Genomic DNA, 22,345 nt, shown 5'->3' on the forward strand with positions numbered 1-22,345 from the left:
AAGGGCTTGTCAGGAAGAAATGGGATATGTGACACGGAACCACTGCAAAACCGACTCATCTAGGATCCTGTGGCTTTGTGTAGGTGTGTGAGTACAGGGCAGAGCACTCGCGCTGCCAGGATTAGGGGTTTGATTCCCACCGGGGCTAGGCATACTAAACAAAATATGTACTCGTGATGCTGTGAGGTGCTTTGGATAAAGCTGTCAACCACACTGTATGTTATGCATGTTAAAATCCATAGTATTTAAAAAAAAACAAATGCCTGTGATGTGTTGCAATGAGACTGGGTGCTACAGAACCACATTTGTTTAGTCTAGAAGGCAGAAGTGATGTGTGTGAGACTATAAAATATGCTTCCGGCTTCTTATTAGGAACATTAGTGTATTTCTGCAGAGATGGAACAAATGAAACAATTTGGGACTGTGCCATATCTAGAGGATTACCAAAAACATCTAACAAATAAAGTGGAAAAAAAACAAACCACTCCACCTCAACGATATCGTTTTAAACATAGCTTTGATAGTACAGAACCTAAAAGTCCCCAAAGCCATCCATTAAGAATCCCTTTTACATCCAAACCTGGGGAAACAATTCCCCTGTGTGATGCAGACCAATAAAGTAGAATGAGCAACTGGTCAATGAAGGGAAAAGCTCTGCAGATCTGTCAACTTCAGATAACTCTGGGCAATGGGCCGGTGCAACTGGCAAATACTCCTTCAACGCTTGACAAACTATACTCCCACCCAAAGTACCGGTTCAGTGTCCAAGCAGTGGTGACACTGTCTGACAGCAAAAGGAAGTCTGCCTAATCTATTTATTCAGTTTGGAAACCAAACCCGCATACCCCTGCCGTGACACGCCTTATCAATCATTGTGAATATCTCCTTTGTTCTGTAACATAAAGACATTGCCAGTTGTGAAGGCATCTTTCATCCCCGAACCCACGTCTCAATAGAGCTATAAATAATTGGCCTCTAAAATTCCTGTGAAGCCCAGCTCGTTAGAGGCAGGCGTTACACAGAAATAATGGCCACAGATTCAAAGTAGTCTAAATGCAGGCAAGTGGTAACACAGGTACTGTCGGAATCAAATTGTAGGTACTTAAAAAAAAGTACTTAACTTCCAAAACGGTGTATGTAGAACCCATAAAATAACTTAACATTGTTGAAAACTTACATTTGAAAACTTACATGATTAACTTATTCGATATGTATCAGTAACTGGGCCAGAAAAAAGCTTTTTGTCTCCCTTCTCCTTCCCTCTCTCCCTACAGCTGTCTGACTGATGAGCCCGGCCAACAGAGAGATTTAGCACAGGGCATCTACAGAGAAACCGCCATGAATAACAGTGAAGTAGGGGAGCACTTTTAAAAAGAGAGGGAATAGCAATAATTGTCAAGCGCTCCTCCTGCTTGTACTTAGGAGCGCTGATTTCCATGTGACCATGGCGGCTAAAGCCCAGTATCATTCATTAATGCCCTGGCTGCTCATTACTGTCTCCTCACACTTTTGAAAGACTCATTACCTGCATAATGGAATAGTCCTTAGAACAGCCAGACCTTTCCTTAGTGCGAATTAATCACCTCCATGTGCAGACAAAAAGGGAATTCTCTCGTTAAATATTAAGAAACTTCAAACTCCAGCCTTCTACTTTTTCAAACTTCGTCCTTATCAATGCGGCAGCGGTGGGTGCACTTCTTGAAGCGCACGGTTAGGGATATTGATATCACTGAAGCCTGCCCCTGTGACTTTCCTGTCTCCGCCAGCAACTATATGGAAAAGAGGGACGGAAAGGAGAAGAAAGAGATGTACTTACAGTTGACTGTGACTTTTACTGTCTTGGTGTCAGGAGAGGCGATGTCATTTAAAGCGCTGCATTCATAGTCCCCGGCTTGGTCCCTTGTGATGCCGGTGATGTTTAGATATTCACCACTGTCATACTTCCTGGCTGGAAATAGAAAAAGAGAGGCAGCACGGTTATATCTAGATAGAACACAGACAGGGGAAAAACACACGTATGGCAACAGTTTATTTGGGTAGTCCAATGTTGACACTCGACTAACTATCGGGTGATAAAAAGTAGATGTTCAACAAAGTGTCATTTGCATATTTTCTGCATCTCTACACACTATGTAACCCTCACCCCATTTTTAAACCTAACCACAAACAAACCTAACCTGACTCTATTTCTAACCCTAACCCATACATTGATTATTTATTCACACTATTGTATCACCCGAAATATATATCTCCCAGGAGGGTATTCAAGAGTTCAGTAGAATACCTAATTATATCATATCTACTGCTCAGCTGGATGGCTTCAAGTCGAAAGTTGTCTACTGCAGATGAAGTCTATTTTGAGAATGGCATATTGCTTCATATATGCAGTTGGTTTCATCGTCAGCAGTCTGATTTGCCTGTTCAGTTTTATTTATTTTTTTTAATTTGATATATTTGATGCCCTGGAGGCAGCAGTTTGCCACAATGAAGCAATATACCATTCTCAAAATAGACTTTACTGTATTTGTAGTAGACGACTTTCAACTTGAAGTCGTCCAGCTGAGCAATAGATATGATACAATAGGTATTCTCCTGAACTCTTGATTACCCTCCTGGCATCCTGAAATAGCAGCGGATTAGCAGTGCATCGATCCATCCATATTGATATGGTGGCAGGAAATGAAATAATGGTGTACTCCCAGTCAGCTACTCATCATTTACTCAACTCCACACCGTGCAGTAGAGCTACTTCCTGGAACACAGTCAAGTCCGATGGCTGAATGCACATGTCAGTGCTTTACAGCTGGCTAACAGTGCCAAAGGCAATAATAACACTATGACTGGCATATTGGCAGGAGCGCAGTGCACCTGAAATTTTTGGAGGGAGTGGAAATTCACACAAACATGTCCATAATGCAAATTAACAGAGAATATACTGTAGATATTAACATACTAGATATTGGTGGTAGATGCATGTTCAAATATATCTCTGGCAGTGCCAACTTATGGCATATAGGAACTAAAAATGCGAGGACGGGGTAGCGTGGAGTACAGAGGTATGATCTATGACACAGTATGAATCATGATGACTAAATATTATGAATGGAAAGCAGAAAAGCATCCCCAATTATTTTATATATACAAAGTCTGAGGGGGCACACAATGCTAGTGCATAGCCAGCCTGAGAAAAAAAAAAATCCTGGAAAACAAACCAATATTGCAACCCTGTGGCATCCATTTTGTTACCATATTTCAATTTCTCCTATAAAAATTCCCACCCTGAAAACAACAAATCAAGGTTAACTAACCCCATGAACAGTTCCAACGGGCTTGAACATGGGTATCCCACCCAGCATAACATTTAACATTTTAACATCGACTGTTGGTCATTTGTAAAACAAAATAAAACGATTCTGCCCGGAGTGATGTTTGGTATCTGTCAGGTTTACAGTCCAAATCTCACTAATGACCGCCAATGAGCCTCCTGCAGGCAAATGTGATCCAATTACGAATATTACGCATCTGCATTTATCATTGATATGTTAATTATAAAACCATGATTTATTATTTCTCAATTTGGAAAATGTTTATCCTCTTATTCAACCCCCTCAGCAGCAAAGTGATACAAACCAGCCAGGGTTTTGCATGGTTATTGCCATCAAAAAAAAAAAAAAAAAAAAAGAAACAATCAAATCAGAATGCTGACAATGAAACCAATTTGACTGGATGTGCTTGTCTAATAAATGGTTATAGAATCGCAGCAGGTAGCACTGTGGATATATTAGAGAGAGTGAGGCACACAAAGATTCTTCCCTGACCAGAATTAATTTTCAATGCAATGGTGCTCGGTGTGAAATCTATTTATATACTATTCTTCTGAGGGGGTAATGGTGGGTTTGGGTGGAAGACGTGTGGAGGGGTTTGGAAGGGATGGGGATCTGCACAGTCAAGCAAAACCGAGCTCAACATACTGATCAGAGGGCCACCGAGACTAGACACTGACTCAGCAATATCTCATAACAGAAGAGCCAGATTCAAGACAATCCACGCTTACCGAATGGAAATGCTGCCATTTTGTTCTGCCATTCCTTTCTGGGAGTGAGTTGAATGCTTATATAATGCCACTGCCTTACTCCTCAATGCTGGTGGCTTTTTATCGGCTAACTACTATGTCAAAAACTTGAATGAATCCCCGAAGGCAATGTCGATAATGAGTTTTCCTTTCCCTGGTCACACTGCTGTGGCAGGTTCGATAGAGTCCAGGAGCCTCGGGACAAGACAATGCTGGCTACATAAACAACCACAAAAGCAAGGAAATGTTTGAAGAAGCGATCCATAAAGGAGCACTGGAAGTGTCTGAAAAACAGAGCCTTTAATATGAGGAGAGAGCATAAGGACGGAGACATAACACAATGCATTCTTTTATACGTAGGCTTCAGTTAGTCTAGGTGTGAGTAGGAGACCCAGGCCCTATACACAGGACACAGCTAGATTCAATTATGTTCATTTTATTGAATGTCTAAATATTGCCAGCCTAGCTTTTATGGATTTTTTGTGGACCATTAGTGGTTGCACTATGTCTGGCCTCTTTATAGCTTACAATGATCCATGCTACAACTCATAGCACTTACACAGCAGGGTTATGGATTATGAAAGAGCTGAACTATAGACTTTTACAGGACTTCATGTCTCAGTGCCCTGTGTAGGTTTTTTTTCCCCACACACTAAGTAGTTGCATAACATGGTTGACCTATACAGTGCCCTTAATGCACTGCTCCATTGTCTTTTATCTGTAATGGAGAGTTATGATACACAGTACATGGAAATCCACTGTGTGCACTATAGAGTCTTTGTGCTAGGGCAATGAAATCAAAAGCACTGACCCATGAGGCAAGTGTGCTTGATACTTCCAATACCATTCACCAAATGGTTGGAGCAAATGCAGGTGGTTTCCACAGGCAAGCACAGGAACACTTTTTCACATGTGGAGACATACTGTACAACAACAACATAGTGTGTAGGCAAGTACTTGCCTTTGGGGGGGGGGGGGGGGGTGTTGGTTGTACGTATAGGAGGTGAAGCTATAGGGTTAGAGTAATCAATGTCCCCCCCCAAAAAAAAAAAAAATAATGCATGCTAGCCATGATGAGATAACATGAGATGGGAAAGAAAGAGACGATAAGACAAGATATGATCATATAAGACATATAGACAAGATACGACGTGAGATGAGATAATATTATGTAAGATTATATGATATAAGAACTGAGATCAGTTGAGTGTAGATAATATGAGATGAGTTGAGATGACAATTATGGCAAATCTAATGGATTGAATATTCTGGGTCTAAATTCTCCCAGGTGACTGACTAAGCAAAAGCCAAAATTGCAGGGCAGGTTAATAAATTTGGAACTTAAGTGAATTGTCCTTTTTGCATATTAATTGGTTTTTAATAACTTTACCTTTACAAACACACTTGTTTGTTTTGGGATGACAAGCCCTCCAACATGTATGCCCCTGATTTCACAATGAGAGGATTAAGAGAAAATATTAGGGCACCAGCCAAGACTCACAGCACAATTTCACAGAGGTTGAGTTTAAACATTATTAACTCAGTCAATGTTGATGGTAGAATCAATAGAAGAAAATAAGTCTTTCCCTTCTACTTGTACCAAGTGTAGCTTGTGGGAAGTGGGTAAAAAATGGGTCAGAAGTTGGGTATCCGCAATTTATCACCTTTTCTTGCTTGACCACAAAATATGTACCAGAAGCAGCATGCAGTATCACAGCCACACCTAGTATCCAGAGGATAGAGAATACAATAGAGATTAAGGAATTAAACCATTTGTCCGTGTAGCCTCATCTTAACTAGGTCTTTGGGGCTTCAATGTTCATGGAGATGAAACAAGCAAACAAACTAATAAAAATAGCCAGCTATCATATTATTATATAACATCCCAACAGCTTTTGATTAGGAGTACTTTTAGCACGGTATCGTGAATGTCTTCCAGATGTTCTGAATTCCATAAAAACAATTTGGACGGCTTACAAATCCATTAAACTGCAGCCGAGTTTGTCAGCGGAAAACTTGACAAACACTTCACACACATAGTTGAGGAAGCATTTGCTTTTCCGTGGCTGTGGCATCACATAATAATATAGACTATTGTTGCCTCTATTAACCACAATGGTTTGTCAAGTACTTCCATGTGTTGTGGTCCCGATAATTTAGTACATACTAATATGTTTATTACAGGTGTAATAAACTAGGTGGACATTGTAAAATGGAGTGCTCACTCCTTAAAAGATGAAAGGACATATTGGGGCAGAGAAGCCCCCAGAGAAGCTGCTTCATGAGGCCCTGGTCAGTCATTCTTCAGGCTATTCAGGTTACAGCTGTCCACAGGCTTCTCGCTTCACACTTTCACACACCGGCCCCCATTTATCATAGAGTTGGTCAATACAATTTTGTGTTCTCCATATGTGTGTTTATGGGTTCCTGTGGCCTCCATGATGTGTTTGACGCAGTATTTAACAGCCGAAGTATGATTCCAAAACAATGAACACTGACGGTGAATGGATGAAGATCCTGGAAGTTCACTTGCCAACCAAGGATGTGTCGGATGGTGACTTGGCAAATGAGAATGAATGGGAAGCCCCAAGACTCATTGCAAGACTGATGCATCACATCCAAGCAGTGTTACAGTCTATAGTACAGAGCCAGTTGGGAAAATGAACACTCTGTCTTAATTGATCATGCAAGAGCCCATCTCAAGCTGTAAAGATGCGTTCTCTTTTTTTCTTGAGAAGTTCGTTCTCTCTGAGACAACTTGGGAAGAACGTTCTTCGTAAGAACACGTGGCATTGTTGGATTTGGTAATCATCTCTTGCCTTGTCGAATTCATTTAGGTTTCCTGCATAATTCCTACACTATGAGAACCAGATCCAGTGTAACTGGCACATTCAAGAGAGACAGGTGTGAATAATAATAACACCCACATTTAACAGCGCCCTCCAACGATAACCACAGGCGGCATGTAGGCTTCCAATTAAACTGATGGAGCTAAATATGCCAATTTGCATGGGCCCACAAGAGTGAAGAGCATTGCACTGCCTCTTTGCCATTTGTGGAGCATTGTGTTGATTCAGCATGAATATATATCTACTAATGATATCTCTCAGATAGTCTAAAATTTCTAAGGCTTGATGAAAACAAGCCTCAAAGAGTAATGAAATTGTCAAAGCAGCTGAAGTGCCAGGTACAGGTTATGTGAGATAAATAATGCAAGAAGGCTTATGTTGTCAATCTGTTTTATAACATGCACCTTCTGATTCATTTTTTTTCCTCCCACTGAATGACTACAACTGAGTGCACACGCTTTCTGAGAAGATGTGAAATTGATCTTACATGAACAACCAAGTTCAAATGGATAAATACTGATTTTTTTTTTTGAGTAAATGGGCACACGTCCATTTGAAGATCTAATTAGATTGTAGTCTTGCTTGATAAATGAAGGGCAATATATTTTTGTGAGGGATCTAGTTGCATCATCTTGTCTCGGCTGCTCAATGGTATTCTTATCGATTACAGCAGGAAAGGGGGTTTGCAAAGGTCATGGAAACCATTAAACAAGACTTGTATCCTTGGTGTATGCTTTGAGGAACATTATATATTGAGTACTTCAACCTTGACATTACAGTAAGCCAACTAGAAAACGAGCATACAAACATATTATGCATCCAGAAAAAAAAGATGTATGCCTTGGGGAAGAAATGGCATGCAATGCTGGTGTAAACAATGTAAGGGGTCTTCCACTGCACACATCATTATGGGACTCTACATGGGTTGTGTGTATGAGTGTGTGTTGAGAGATATTTGAGAGGCTGACAGAAGCTCCTCTCACCTGAGGGAGATGTCACTCCAAGCAAATTAAAGAAATCATAGCAAGGTTAATTTCGCATTCAGTGCCAATGCTGGCTAAGTGCCGTCACAGTAAGCAATTTCCCACATTGTGTATGGGAGCTGTGAGTACGCTTCCTTCAGGGCTGCAATACGCAGATAGGGCAGGCATCACTGAAGAATCCATTATAGCATAGAGCTGCATTTTCTACATCAATTTATCCTTTTAACTCTTAAAAATGGAGAACAACCCACGCCGTTGCATTGTGCACCGCTCCCTTCTGGCCCCAGCTCAAGGTGTGGGCCAGAACCAGTGGCCTGTCTGAAAAACAGCCTGTTTGTCTGCCTTGACACATAACCTCTAGCCGGCTCCCTGGCTGTCAATCTGAGGCCGCTAAAAGCCAGAAAATGGAACTGGTCCAAAGGAGCCTTAAGTTGTGTCTACTGCATGGGGCGCCACCTCCCTGACCCATGGAATTATCTCGCCGCTACTCTCTGTGTTGAGATATTTAGCCGCATGTGGCCAGGGAAATAACATTTGAGGTGCTGGAGATAGCGCTGAGAGCTCTATGTGATACAAGAGCACAGTTCTCCACAAGCTCATTGAGTAGCTAGCCAAAGAGAAAAAGTAGCCAGTCAGAGTTATTTAAGGACACGCTCCCACAGGGGAACTGAGGAGAAGAGTCTAAGAGCCCCACGACATTGAATGTTCGTTCCTTCAAACTCGGGTCTCCCAACTGAGAGTCTGCAGTCTACCTCCCTGCAGCACACTTTCACCCACGTGACCCATAAAGTGGTGAACAGAGCGAGCGACCGGCCAACCAACCGACAGACAGTGCGATCCATAGAGCCCCTGCTGTCGCGGGTCTAAAAATGTTTGTTGAACAAGCTTTATTTTGGTGTCTTTTTTAATGCAGTAAGACACCTCGATTCCAATCAAAATATGTTTTCATTATTGAGTGTTTTAGTGTGTTTACTTAAAAATGGCTTATTTTCCACTTTAATAATGAGTTGTGGTGTTGAGCATGAAGCACTGGTATATAAGGACTAGAGTAGGTAGTGGGTAGATGAATACAGTACAGGCAGTAAACTACAGTAGGCAGATGAAACCCTCTATCTCAGAGAACAAGAGCTGCAAATGTAAGATACACTAATGTACCGCTGAACAGGAGCACAGTATGTAACAACTGAACAAAGTGTTGATTCCACAACGCAGCTTAACTGTGATTTCAATATACCACAGCTTAAGTGTGCTTATTGCTTAATTAACTGTCCTTGCCAGCACAGTGTGTGGAATCAAACCAATGTGTTGAGTAGGGGCAATGTACAAGTCTGTGGGTGGCATTGCACTCATTATACATGAGTGCTGGACAATTCTTTGATAACTACAAAGTGTCAAGTTACAACACACACTGTTACAATCACATGCGAGCAGTGTGGAGCATACTGAATAATTTAATAATAATTTTCACTTCTGTTCACAACAAGAGGCTCGATCAGATTGGAGGAGATGCAACAGGAGCAAATCTTTCGGTGCTAAAACAACTGACTTTAATCTCAGAATTTCACTTTAAACTCATAATTCTGATATTCGGATTTAAACGCAGAATTCTGACTTTAATCTCAGAATTCTCAGACCCCAAATATATTTTTCACATGTGGCTCTTATCTGCAATCTGACTGGTAGCTGCCGCTTGTAGAAAACACTGCAGGAGTCATGTAAGATCAATGGACATGCAGGTCGGACTTCTCTTGTGAGGCCTAGTCTGTTTTAATCTTCACAAGAAATATTTGCAGTGTGACTGTAAATCTATATTGTGTTACAGTCAAAAAAGCCATTTACACTAACAACTAACTGTTGTTGTTTTTTTGTTTTGAGCTCTAGAAATCATCATGTCACAGACGCTCCACTAAAGGCATGTGCTCACTAAGCACCTCTTTATACCAATACTCAGCTCAACAGCTGCATGGGGGAGTGTTAGATATGGCTCCCGCTGTTGATATCTGACTATTGAAATCCTGTTTGCAGCACCTCTTTATCTTTCACCTCCCATCATCTTAAAAATATGCTCAAGTGTCAGCACTGAAAAGCACATTACTTCCATTGTAAACTATGAACGAAAAAGAACCCGGTGCTGACTGAGAAATCCCTGGTGAACACACCGCCAAAAACCTGCTTTGCATCTGTTAAAGTGCTGCCAAATTCCAGTGTGCCATGGCAGACACCACTCAAGGTATGTACTAGTGATATAAATTCAGATTTGAAATATTCATCACACAGTTCACATAGCAACTGACTCTTTTTGCAGCGGAGCTACTTATGCATTTATGCTGTTACCACTCTCAGTTCAGGACCAAACAAGTTCTGTTGAATCTAGCTTTAAGTAAGTTACAGTATTCAGAGTGAGTTGTATTTGTAGAGAAAGCTGCCAGGTCTGATGCCATCTGTCTCTTCAGGGCGTGTTTTGGGGGAGATTTGCCTCATGCACTTAAATGGAAAGCTAAAGCAAAACATATATGTAGTTGATAACTGTACAGTACCTGCTTGGAAAGAGAGAGAGAGAAATGTGTCCCAGCCGAGTCCTATCACAGGAAACAATCACATAAGTATTCTAGTATTCTCGTCAGCCTTTTTCAAAGGTCACACTTCTATCCCGCGGATTCAAATCTCAATGGAAAAAGCTTATCAAAGCAATTTTGCCCAGCCAGCCATCCAGCCAACCAGACAGGACTGGAACAGGCTATGTTAAAGGCTATTTCACCCTCCTCCCTATGACCTATGAATGAGTGCTGAGGAACCATAGCACAGTTCTCCATGCGTAGGCAATACACTGAAAGGCTGACATGACACCCAGGCTATTGTAAGCTTTAAGAGTAAAGTAAGTAGGGATGTCAAGAGCTAAATCAATAATGACAGAGAGGCTACTGGCTCTGTCTTACCACTGTGTTTCATCTAACAGCATTTTTTGTTTAAATTCAGCTTTTATTTAACTGGGCAAGTTGACTTCGAACACGTTCTTAATTACAGCAACAGCCTCGAGGAGCGGCTGCAGGGTTAGCAAAGATAGCATTCATACACACACAACTAGGGAGTTGCCCAGTACAAGAGTCTTTTCTGTTGGCTACCAGGCTGCACCACTGGAGCAGTTGGGGGTTGAGTGCCTTGCTCAAGGGCAAATCAGCAGCTGTTGTGGAGGGTAGGAGAGCATGTACAGCTCACTTTGCACACACAGATTTCACCAGCTGATCAGAGGATTTGAACTGGCTACCTTCCAGTTTTAAGCTTGCCTCTCTTACTGTGAGGCGATCACCTCCTGAGGACTTCACTGTCAAGCACAACCACAACGCCAATTGACCATAACAGCCAAATGTATATTTTGACATGGAAAATCAAGCTGTTAAATACAGCAATGATGTTTGCTTAAGCACATTAAGCTTAAGACAGACTTTGGCACCGTTCTCTCTATCAGCAGCATGTCAACAAAGATGATCTGTCTGTTATAATACCAGCTTCTGTCTGCCTCTCTCTAACTGAAGAATACCCATCGACTTTATATGCACACATATTGAGCCAAATTATCGTCTCAATAAACACTTCATGGCCACACTTCACTGGATGCCTGAAGTTTATTATTAGCTGGCAGTTTGTTGGTTGGCAGGGAGGGGAGAGAAGGGAAAAAGGCAAACAAAAAAACAGTTGGAGAGGGAATAGGAACTTGACAGTCAGTCAGGGCAATTTATCATTCTGTCAAACTTCACTGACTGCTGCAGCAGAACTATCTACAGTACACAAAATCTCCCCCAAAATGGCTGAGTGCTGAGGAGAGTGAGGCCAGCGAATAAAACCTGCCATGTGGGCACGTTTGTCATTTCAGAGCCATTTCACCTGCTTGGCCTCATGTCAATAAGAGCTACTGATCCTACCAAATACAAATGCTCAAAGTCTCACTGCAGTATATTACACTGACTGCTCAATGTCTGCTGTTTGACTGCTGTTTTGGCATTGAATTGTCTCTGACTTTTCGTAAACCCAAAGCAGTTATTAGACTTTCAAAATCCCTCATCAAAATAGTAGTTATAACTATATTTATCCCCATCAATTGATGGCTTGTTGGCCTTATCTTAGATCCGAAAAAGCTATTGGCCCTTCTAGTGTTAATAGTAGTTGTTTTTGATAGTTCAATGTTGATGGATTACTCATATTTAGAGATTAATATTTCAAAATGCTGTGATTGCATATTCATGGTGTCTTATACACTGGTTGGAGCAGATTGCTCTGCATATATCCAACGGGGTCAATGACATTCCATACGATAGGTGATTAGCCCATTACAACCTTTCAGTTGTACCACGTCCGTTGGACAAATCGCCATTACTGCAATAACTGACTCATAGATCCCATGCCAAATGGCTTCTTTTTTGATGTGCTTGGAGACAGTCTGTGATTGCATTTAGTCCCAGGCCCTTTCATTTGACCAGCATATCATTTCTTCCCTGGCATACTTCAAAGTGTGGACACTTCAAAGTAGAATGAGTGACTGCCACTCGGACTCTGAGGATGGCTCTTTTGATCATCCTCTGAAAACTCCCCTAACGCAATCAGGGCGAGCGCGCCAGAGAGGAGGATTTGACAGCCATAAGATAAATGCAGCCATCCTCACAGCTATCAGATAAGCACAGCATGCTCTAATCCATTAATATGAAAATGAGGGAGGACTGGAACTGTGTGTGTGTGTTTGTGTGTGTGTGTGTGTGTGTGTGTGTGTGTGTGTGTGTGTTGGGAGGGGGCGGGGGCTTCGCAGCAATAGCTAAATGCTTTGCAATGAAGTTTTCAAAGGGAGGGTTCAGCATTCAAAGCACTTAATGGTGTATGTGTGCTCAGACTAGCAGCAACCTAAACAACAAAGATATTCTTTGTTAATGCACCTTAAATGATGGTTTGCAAAGTGCCAAAGTGAATTGGAAGACTCCCTGCAGTGATGAGAATTGCATTTTTTTTTTTTTTAAATAGAAATCCTCAATCCTCATCAACGTTTTCAGTTAACAATGTCGCAGAATGTGCACTGGCAACACAATAACTGTTGCTTTGAGTAAGCAACACAATCCATGGAAAATCTTTTTTTGGAGGCACAATGGTAAAATTGACAATGGAATATTGCTGAAGTTATTAGCTGACTAAAGACCTGCTCAGAAAATATTAACATTTTAGAAGGTATACTCCATTTCATTTTTGAAATACTGTTGATAACCAACAGGAAACATTTTTTCCCATAATAAATTTATAGCATTTTGGAATGGAACCCTTCATATCTTGTGAGGATGGGCAGTAGGAACTCTAATGCTGTTTGATTTCATTTAGTTACCTCACCCTCCTCCCTCCTCCCTCCATGCACTCAGATCTCCCCCTCTTCACATACTGTATGTCCACTTTGGGTCATTATTACATCCATCTATTCCTTCCCCCCTCCCTCCTTCTCTTATGGATCCATCCATCCATGCATCCATCCCTTCTCTCCTCCCTCCTCTAACTCCATTTCAGAGATAGGACTTTGACCGGCGCTGCTGACCGTAAAACCTAGGGCAGCACCCGCGTCCACTGCCAGGTAGAAACATCTATCATCCATCCCATCCCATCCTTGCTTACTCCCTCTCTCTATCCATCCATTCATCCGCCCATCCTCTCCATCCATTAGCATAGGCACGTGAGAGGTGAAGTAAGCTCACCTAATGGGGTTATGTGTCTCCAGGAAATGGTGGGCTCAGGTTTCCCACTGGCTGTGCAGATGAGCGACACGTTGCTGCCCTCGTTTACCGTGATGTCGGAGGAAATGTCATAAATCTTGGGAGGAACTGCAAAGGAAGAAGAAAAAAGCAAGAAACAAGATTACCATTTGAAATCTGCGACCCCTGGTTCACTTGCCAATCATTTGTTTTGTTAAGTTGTCATACTAATATTGTTGTTTTTTTTTCTGCAAGCAGAGGGAAGCGTAAAGGAAGGTCAAGTGGATATTCTTATAATGGAAGGTAGTGTGTGCTCCAGTTTTGGTTTGGAAAATTTATACATTATGCTTAAATGACTCCTCGCTTTGGGTGGAATCATTATTTGGTAGCTGCAAGTATTTAATACATCTAAATAAGCCCTTAGAAAAGTAAAGTGTTTTGAAAAAGAAAAGTGCAGTTCTCTTCTATTGAGACTAGCTCATCAACAGTCCCTGCTGGACATCACTTACAATCATAAATGGCAAGTTTCTGGGCACTTAAATTCTCTTGGAGCTTTGATGTTAAAAGCTTCGGTATTTAGACTGTTCAAAACACAGAGACACACATGCAGCCACCCACAAAGGCATTGAAACACATTAAAATATCCCCCCCCAACACACACACACACACACACACACACACACACGCACACATTCACACCCAGGCTTACGAGACACACTATTTTAATCGGCGAGATTTGTATCTGTGAGGGGGCTTTTCTGCAGTAGCTTCTGCTATTTAATGGTCCCTTAGTCGTCTGGGGTTTCAACCAAACTATTCTAACCCCTGATCCCTCCTCTTGATGCCTGCTAAAAACTGTCAAAAGAAAAGTTGAATCAACAATTTCCCCGGTTCCTCTTTAGACCCAGCACCCCACTCTGAGTCACATAGTCTCTTTTGTGATTTGAACTCTGTCCAATTTGGCTAAAGCTGCTTTCATTCGCTCCCCCTCACTGTTGCTAAGAGCATATAAATAATAAGAACATCTCTTTTGCACAATCAAATAAAATTTTCTTCCCTCCTCAAATTCATGTACAATTTTCATTCAGCCAGCTGATCATTTAAACTAAAAATGATTATTTGAGGTTGCCAAGGTCTGGACCCTGTAAAATGCAATATTATAGAACATTATGCTAGAATAGCGGATGATGATAGAGGATGATGCATCAATAAAATAATCAATCCTCATATCAGTGGTACCGCTTGGCTCAAGGAGAAAACCTCTATGGCTCACAACCATCCCAGCCTGTACTGACCAAACCAAACACAGGCATAACGCTCAATGATATGAGGGAAAGTCCAAGAAAACATTCTCAGCGGTGATGTTTTCTGCGTTGTGTGGCGGGCGTCCTTTCTGATCAACAGATCTGGATCTAAATGAGATGAGAGTGGCGGACCTTTGGTGGGAGAGGACCAGAGGCGATGTTGAATCTAGGTTATTGCTTGTCAGACTCTTGTGTTTACTTGCTGTAGGACCCCACTGTTGACACATCTCCTCAGTGTCTGATAGCACAAAATTGAAAATGTTGGGGTTGTCTACTGATCCTATCTCTCCATGGCAGGGACTGAGAGGTTTTCACAAGCTCAGATGAGGAGCCCTTGGTCTTTCAGATCCAGCTTAGATGCTTCAGCGTATAAAACATTGTCAGCTCCAGCAAGAGTAGCAACCGAGATGGGGAACCAAAATAAAAGATCAATCGCTAACAGTTGAACTTTTAACATTAAGATGCGCCAAACTTTTATCATCTATGGAACGGGGCTGTGTGAGGACAACTGCACAGTAATTTATTCCACAGACGACAAACTATGACCCTGCAATTTGTTCCTTGTCCTTAAAAGCTAATGGAGCAGGACACTGTGCAAGCATTCAGACCTGTGGCATGACTGTATGTGTGTGTGTGTGTGATCTCAACCAAGACTGCTTAAGATATGAGACAATGTGCTCGAAAAATGTCACTCTGTCATCTGTCATTCCTCATTCAAAAACTGTATGCTAAACAAGATCTTATATAAGTGGAAGTCCCGTTGCTAGGTTACAGTGCTGAGACATTGCAAGCTTCGTTGCTGAGAGGCCATAGGAAGGGCACTAGATATTGGACCATTTGGCAACTAGCAATTGAAATCCATTTGAAATTCCACATCCACTGATGAGAAAATCAAGTTGTCAAGTGGCTAAGTGAGCAAAAGTGCAGATTGGGTCTACTTTTGTCAGTTGCTATTGGTGGAAATGCTTTCTGTCTTTTCTGACTGAATTCTTATTGTTGATGTCACATCTTGTATTGACATAGATAGAAATGACTCAAATATGTGTATGAGTGTGTGTGTGTGTGTGTGTGTGTTTGAGTGCAAGTGTGAATATAGCCTGGAGGGTCTCTATGGCTTCGCTTTCCACTCAGCGATTTTATTCAGTTTATACAATATAAACAATGTTAAAGGTCAACGCAGCAGAAGGTGCACACTCTTTACCCTCTAGTGAGTATAATAATGACAGTGCATGGGATTTAATCTCCCACTCTAAGACCGTTCTATCATCATCTGACAGCACTTGATAGCATTTGATGTGGCTGTGGGAATCCTCACTTGCAAAACCCCTGATCATCATGTTACCTTGAAAGTTTGTAGTGTTTATTAGTTTGTGTTTTTTCCTATAGGTGCTCCTCTCTGCGTGCTACATATTATCCCTTTTGCACCTCCTCCACCTCCGGAAACATCAGAGCCAGTCGTGACTGTGTTGCCCCTTCAGCAACAGAACACTGTAACCCTTCCCTCGGTACCCTCAGCGCCCCTGCTTGTTGTTTTCTTTACGTGCTAATTCATTAACGATGCTATGATTGTCATGTTTGCCCATTCCTCTCTAATTTCCCCTTCTACAGCCCTGCGGGAGGCGCTGAGAGGGAGCTGCCACAGCTGATCTGGGCGGCGTCATCTCCCTCCCGGCGGACGCCCCGGGTGAATAAATAAGCCTCTAATGACGCCACCTTGAATTACGGAAATGCTTACAGCTGCACTATTAAAATGCAGGGGGTTTTCTTCTGGAGCCGCAAAGTGGGATACACAGAACCGGGCTCTTCTATGAATTCTGACAGGCTTCTCCAGGCTGACTGCTGCCACCAAATCGTAGGACCCCATTACTGGCTACACCTACTGCCAGCCAGCTTTCCAATTACAGCGCAGAGGGGAAGCCAGGCCTCCTGTTGTAGCGGACGGCACTATGGGCACTGGGGAGGCGGAGGAGCCAAGGAGAGAGAGGGAGAGTAAGACAGAGAGAGAGAGAGAGAGAAATCCCTTCTTCATTTTCTGTAATTCATATCCTCCATTTGTCCACCTCCATCCTACGCACCCAAGAAGTGGATGGGGGCACTATAACTGCTCTGGGCATATCCCCTGTCCAAACACAATAAGGTGTAATGGTCTTATTAAAAAGCAGATGCTTAACTGATGTGAGGACAGATAGTCTTTAATCAACAGCATGCAGCACTTTGAAATTGGATTTGGGGGCAGACTGGAGAGTTTTATTTTTCGGCTTTACTTGATACAAGCAGAAATCCTGGAGATATCCTTGAATAGCTGCTTGCAATTCTCAAATTACCTTACTCTAAAGCCTCCCCAAATTGCAGGTTGTTAGAGATGACATTGATACAGGTGAATTATAATATACCTGTAAAATATACCTGTGTTTGCTGGGCGTAATATACACCTCAGTAATGAGACAGTTCCCACGCAGCTATTCCTAAAGGTTTTCAATTCCCTCTCCTCGCTGTGGGCTGTAAAAACGAAGCAACTTCCAATCCGTTAATTAGGTGTCAGACACGGAAACTAAACATAAACACTGACAGATTATATTACTCAAAGGGATTACCTCCATTTGCAGTGTCATAAAGCAGGCACAGATAATTCGTAGTACTTAACTTTGGGAAAAGTTCATCCAAGTAGAAAGCGAAATCTGTCATTATTGGCAAGGTTTTCTCACTACTTGCTGGCAGCATTTGTAACAGAAATGCATATGGCAGCACAAACTTTGGACTTCCAACTTTGCAATTTCCATTTTTTACTGTAATGATACCTGATTTTGCCCTTCAGATGTTGTAATTATTTCACGGTCCTGAGTCCAAGCCAATCTACTGATAATGTTTTGTAATATGTTAAAAATACATGTGTAATAATAGAAGAATGAACCAATTTTTAGCAATAGGTTGACTTTTTGGATATACAAAGTGTGGTATGTGTGGCCAGCATGGTATATGCTTATATGTGTGTGTGTGTGGGCACATGAACATGTGTGTTTGTCTGGGATCTGTGGTTTCAAATAAATAACATACAGTGCCACCGGACCATAAACTTAAAGGTACTCTAGCTTTATCCTCAATATCACCCGCTGCACTTTCTCATAACGTTATTAAACATATCAATCTCAATCATTTTCAACAGCAAAACACACAAAATCGTACACTAATAATAAAAAGCAATAAAAATGTTCAGAAACAGGGATGTTTTCTTTTTCTTTCCATTTATTTGAGCCCAACAGCAATAGCGGAGGTAGAGTAAGTGCTGGCATGGTGGGGCCAACACATAAAATTGTGTATTGCGGTGTGAGACGCGGCAGCAGATAGCAAACGGCTGAAGACACAAATAGATTCCAGGCAAGCGCACATTAGCTGATGCACATTATTCCATAATGGTATCATTAGGTATGATGAATCCACCGATTTACCCTATTAATGTACTCCAGGATTTTCGCCTGAGGGTCCACTGATGAAGGCATGTGAGAATACCCACTTATATACGTATATATGTAAAGCAGTTGTACAAGCTTTTATCGCTACAGATATCTATGTTTACTGATACAAGTTTGCCTGATGCAAGTGCAAACTGTTGTCCTTTAACTGGGATCCCTTTGTAGTGGCTATGTTTAGGTGTGACCTAGTTATCATTATTTTTTACTGCTGTGTCTCAATAAGCAGCTACACCTCAGGAGAATCACTGAGGATGCACCTGGCATACGACTACAGTTGAATCTATGGCCATGGCTTCAGTTGTAACCCTGAAGTTATATTTTTCTCTCAATTTATTTCAATGGCCCAGTTTTTTGCTACCAAGCCCCATTCCTGTGTATCACAGACTAGAACAGAAATGACCGTAATTCTGTGGTAACAATAATGTACTGGCACAGTGATGATAGCCTTGGAAAAGGGGAAAACATTGGACAATCCCAGCTCATAGCCTAGAGATACAGTAGCTCTGCAATGTACAGATGTTGCCAGAGCCCTATAGTGAAACCGTTCTCACAATGGAGGTGGGAAGGTCAATGTCCTTGCTCATTTGCTGGAACAGTTTCTATTTTCAGAAAACATTTGCATTAGAAGTAGGCTACATGTAATTTCAGATTTCATGAATTTTCACCGTTGTATGTGTCTGGATCGTTCTTGCTGTCGGTGCTTGTTCTGTGTATATGTTGACTTGGATGCTTGCTCGAGCTATTAATTATATTGCCATATGGGTGAGAGTGATTGATTAGGCTGATGAAATTCAACCAAGTAACAGAATGAAATGTTTCACAGTTTCACAGTCAAAATGATCTTCGTTCCTTGCAGAAATCTAGGAAATGTAACTATGACCAACATTTTAGTTCAACTTGTAATTAGCCATTAGTTTATGATAATATTCCTGTCATGACCTAATGGTGCAAAAATAACATGCTTCCACAAATGTCACAACTGATACATATGATGAGTAATTGCCAATGAGGTTAACGATGCAGAAAGCGTGATTATGGAGAACTTGTTACCAATTTCATGCACTTCTGAGGAATTCACGAATTAAGGGAAATCAATTGATGAAAATGAACTTTTCGAAATACCTTGTGAGAGGCAATTAATCTTGTACGGGAGAGCTGCACTGGGCATGTAATTCAAAGATAAGCTATCACCCACTTATTGAAATAGCTTCTAATTTATTCATGCTAATCAGTGTCTTTCAGCCTCAGCATCTTGCTTATGATAAACAAAATTCCTCTGCACGAGCCACTCTCCTTTCATTCTCAAAGATGATCACAGTGGCTTTTCAATTAGCTGTGTGCCTACAACGTGTCTTTGATAGGCGGATCCACGCACAAAGCTTATTTCAAATACAGAAGTCTCCAAAGGAAACAGTGAGGCTGTCAGAGGGCACGCTGCTTTCCAACAGCGAAATACCAGCTCGTGACCAAACGACCGTTGCTATGGGCGATCCACTGTACATCTCAGCTCTCCAAGTGAGTGCAGTGTGTTTCTGTGTGTGTGAAATGGATGATCTGATGTGAGGACACAAAGCTCCGTCTCCATCTGTCACTGCGCCTTGATGCAGCGCTAAAGGTCAGAGTTCAAACTACAGAACCTGGGTCGTGATTAATGGGGGGAGAGCAGTTGGCAGCTATACAGCAGACACAAACTACTACATTTCAGTGATAGGAAAGGAGCTCGACGCAGCGGGGGTCTGGATCTGCTCTTTTCTGGCTCTTGGTTCGTCAGTTTGTCATACTCAGAATATGTACTACAGAGTCGAGACAGACTAAAGGCCTTTGGTGCCACTGCTACTCTAGATGGGGTTCTCATGTTATCGTTATCTATCAAAATTCATGATTCAAGATCTAAAACATGCCATTGGATCTATTATGCATCTATCTAAGAACTATTCTATTCTGATTTAGTTAATTTAAAATGTAAGAGTATAATATATAATAATAAAGCATGTCCCTTTACTGATGGGATGAAGGGTTGATCATATATTCTGTGATGCAAACGGCATCATCTTATGAAAATAATAAATAAAGAAAACATCAACCACACAAAACACCCAGCTTATTTCTGCATTTTCTGGGATGAAGGCTTCATCAGAACTCCCCGATTGCTGTTGGGAAATGAAATCTCAGAGCTGAGGAAAGCCTTCTTGAGCACAGCAAATGACAATGTCAAGTTCCATACTTGTCAAAGTGCCCTTGATAATTTTCACGACTGTCTTTTAAAATATCCTGGACGGGGCTTCTTGGGGAGCCATCATCATCAGAGCGATGTGCAATGCCCCGTCTCGGGTCATCAATTTGTGATGGCATTAAGCTATTGCCTTGAAATATTAATTTGTATCTCTCATTGGGTCATTTCGTAGAAAAGAAGCTCGAACTTCCAGGAAGTACAGTGAATCATCCAGAAACAAAGAGTTGGGACTGGAGCGAGGATCTAAACACAGCATTGTTTGTTAAACTCTTTCCGTCCTCTTCTCCCTCTCTCTCTCTCTCTCTGTCTCTCTCTCTGTCTCTCTCTCTCTTTCTCTCTCTCTCTCTCTTTCCCCCTCTCTCTCTTTCTCTATTTATTTCTCTCATTGGTGAGTCACCCAAGTCCATGATAAATAGCACTGGCTGCCAAACAAGGGAAGGTTTAAGTGCTGGAGAGGATTAGTGATTATTCTCAGACAGTGTGTGTTTGTGTGAGTGTGAGTGTGTGCGTGCGTGCGTGTGCATGCATGTGTGTTTGCGTGTGTGCATACAGTATGTGCTTTTGTGTCTGGGTGTGTGTGTGTGTGTGTGTGTGTGTGTGTATCGGCTAAACAAGTCATTCTCTGATTCTGTTCTCTGGTGCCCAGTATTGACTGCTTTCCTGCACGATCCGCCCCTGGGAGGGGTGGGGCGAGGTGGGGTGAGGTGAGGTGGGGGGGGCAGAAAAGGACTTGGTCTAAACAACACGTAGGTAATATAGGGCAATTCGTACCCAGGGAGGACTCTGGAAAGGCCAAAGTCATGAATATTCAATAAATCGGTCATTATTAAAAAACCCTGAGCATGTACTTTGCGGCATACAGATGTCTGATCCTGTGCGTTTATTTATCGTGTTACTCCGGAGCCCTGATTGTCCAAATAACGAGTTCATACAGAGCATCCGTTATTGTGATCAGCTTCAATAACAATCTATAAAAGTTGCTCTTCTCTGATTCATCGGGCCTGCGTGTGTGATTACATATTCCTCGGCCGCACCGGTCTCAATCCATAAATAAACCTGACCGAGGGATTCTCCGCCGAAGCAGGAGGCCTTCTGTAACTGGAATCCTGCACAAGTAAGAGCCAAGGAAGCCAAGTGAGGGAGGAAATATCTAGCTGCTGGTTAATTGCACTTTCGGAAGCAGATGAATTTCAGGGATGAGACAGGGTGGCGGCACCCCGCTGCTGGGTGGCCAGTCTGCATTCAGCGTGATGTACGCAACAGTGCTGTAGGGCCAGGGAGCGCTGCCTGTGATATTTTTCTGCCCAATTAAGGCCGATGTATCTCTGAGATGGCGGCCGTCGATGCTTTTCCCCCCCCAGCAAATCGGTTTCACAGCTACCCTACTGTTGATGAAGGTCACGCTGCATGATAAACATTGCCCAGAGGATCATGCTTGGATCCACAGAGAAATGAAAAGAGCCCGCGGTCTCTGAGAACAAAGTGAGAATTCAAATTAAAATTTCTCCAACACTATAAATGTAATTGTCTCATCCTTCTATGACCTTTCCTAAAGATGTGGCCTGCGTCCTCAGAATTCAAAATAATCCACTTGGAAAATAAATAGAGAGTTTGGGGACTTTTCTCCCCACAAAATACCACCATTTATGAAAAGTAAAGGATGTTGGTACCCAGGTGTGAATACCTCTCCCTCTCCTCCTCCAGCACACTATTCAAC

At 42.0% G+C, this 22,345-nt stretch overlaps 1 protein-coding gene across 2 annotated transcripts in view; it reads right to left on the reverse strand.

Moving 5' to 3' along the window:
• Positions 1-22,345, reverse strand: part of negr1 (neuronal growth regulator 1) — a 123,319-nt gene that overhangs the window by 42,025 nt on the left and 58,949 nt on the right. For both annotated transcript variants that reach the window (XM_071902999.2, XM_071902998.2), the window contains exons 3-4: positions 13,625-13,750; positions 1,817-1,948 (exon numbers count right to left, since the gene is read on the reverse strand). In XM_071902999.2, the coding sequence (XP_071759100.1) occupies positions 1,817-1,948; positions 13,625-13,750 (258 nt within the window). The remainder of the gene's footprint in view (positions 1-1,816; positions 1,949-13,624; positions 13,751-22,345) is intronic.

The sequence above is a fragment of the Centroberyx gerrardi genome, chromosome 9, assembly GCF_048128805.1.
Source record: "Centroberyx gerrardi isolate f3 chromosome 9, fCenGer3.hap1.cur.20231027, whole genome shotgun sequence".
NCBI classification, from domain to species: domain Eukaryota; kingdom Metazoa; phylum Chordata; class Actinopteri; order Beryciformes; family Berycidae; genus Centroberyx; species Centroberyx gerrardi.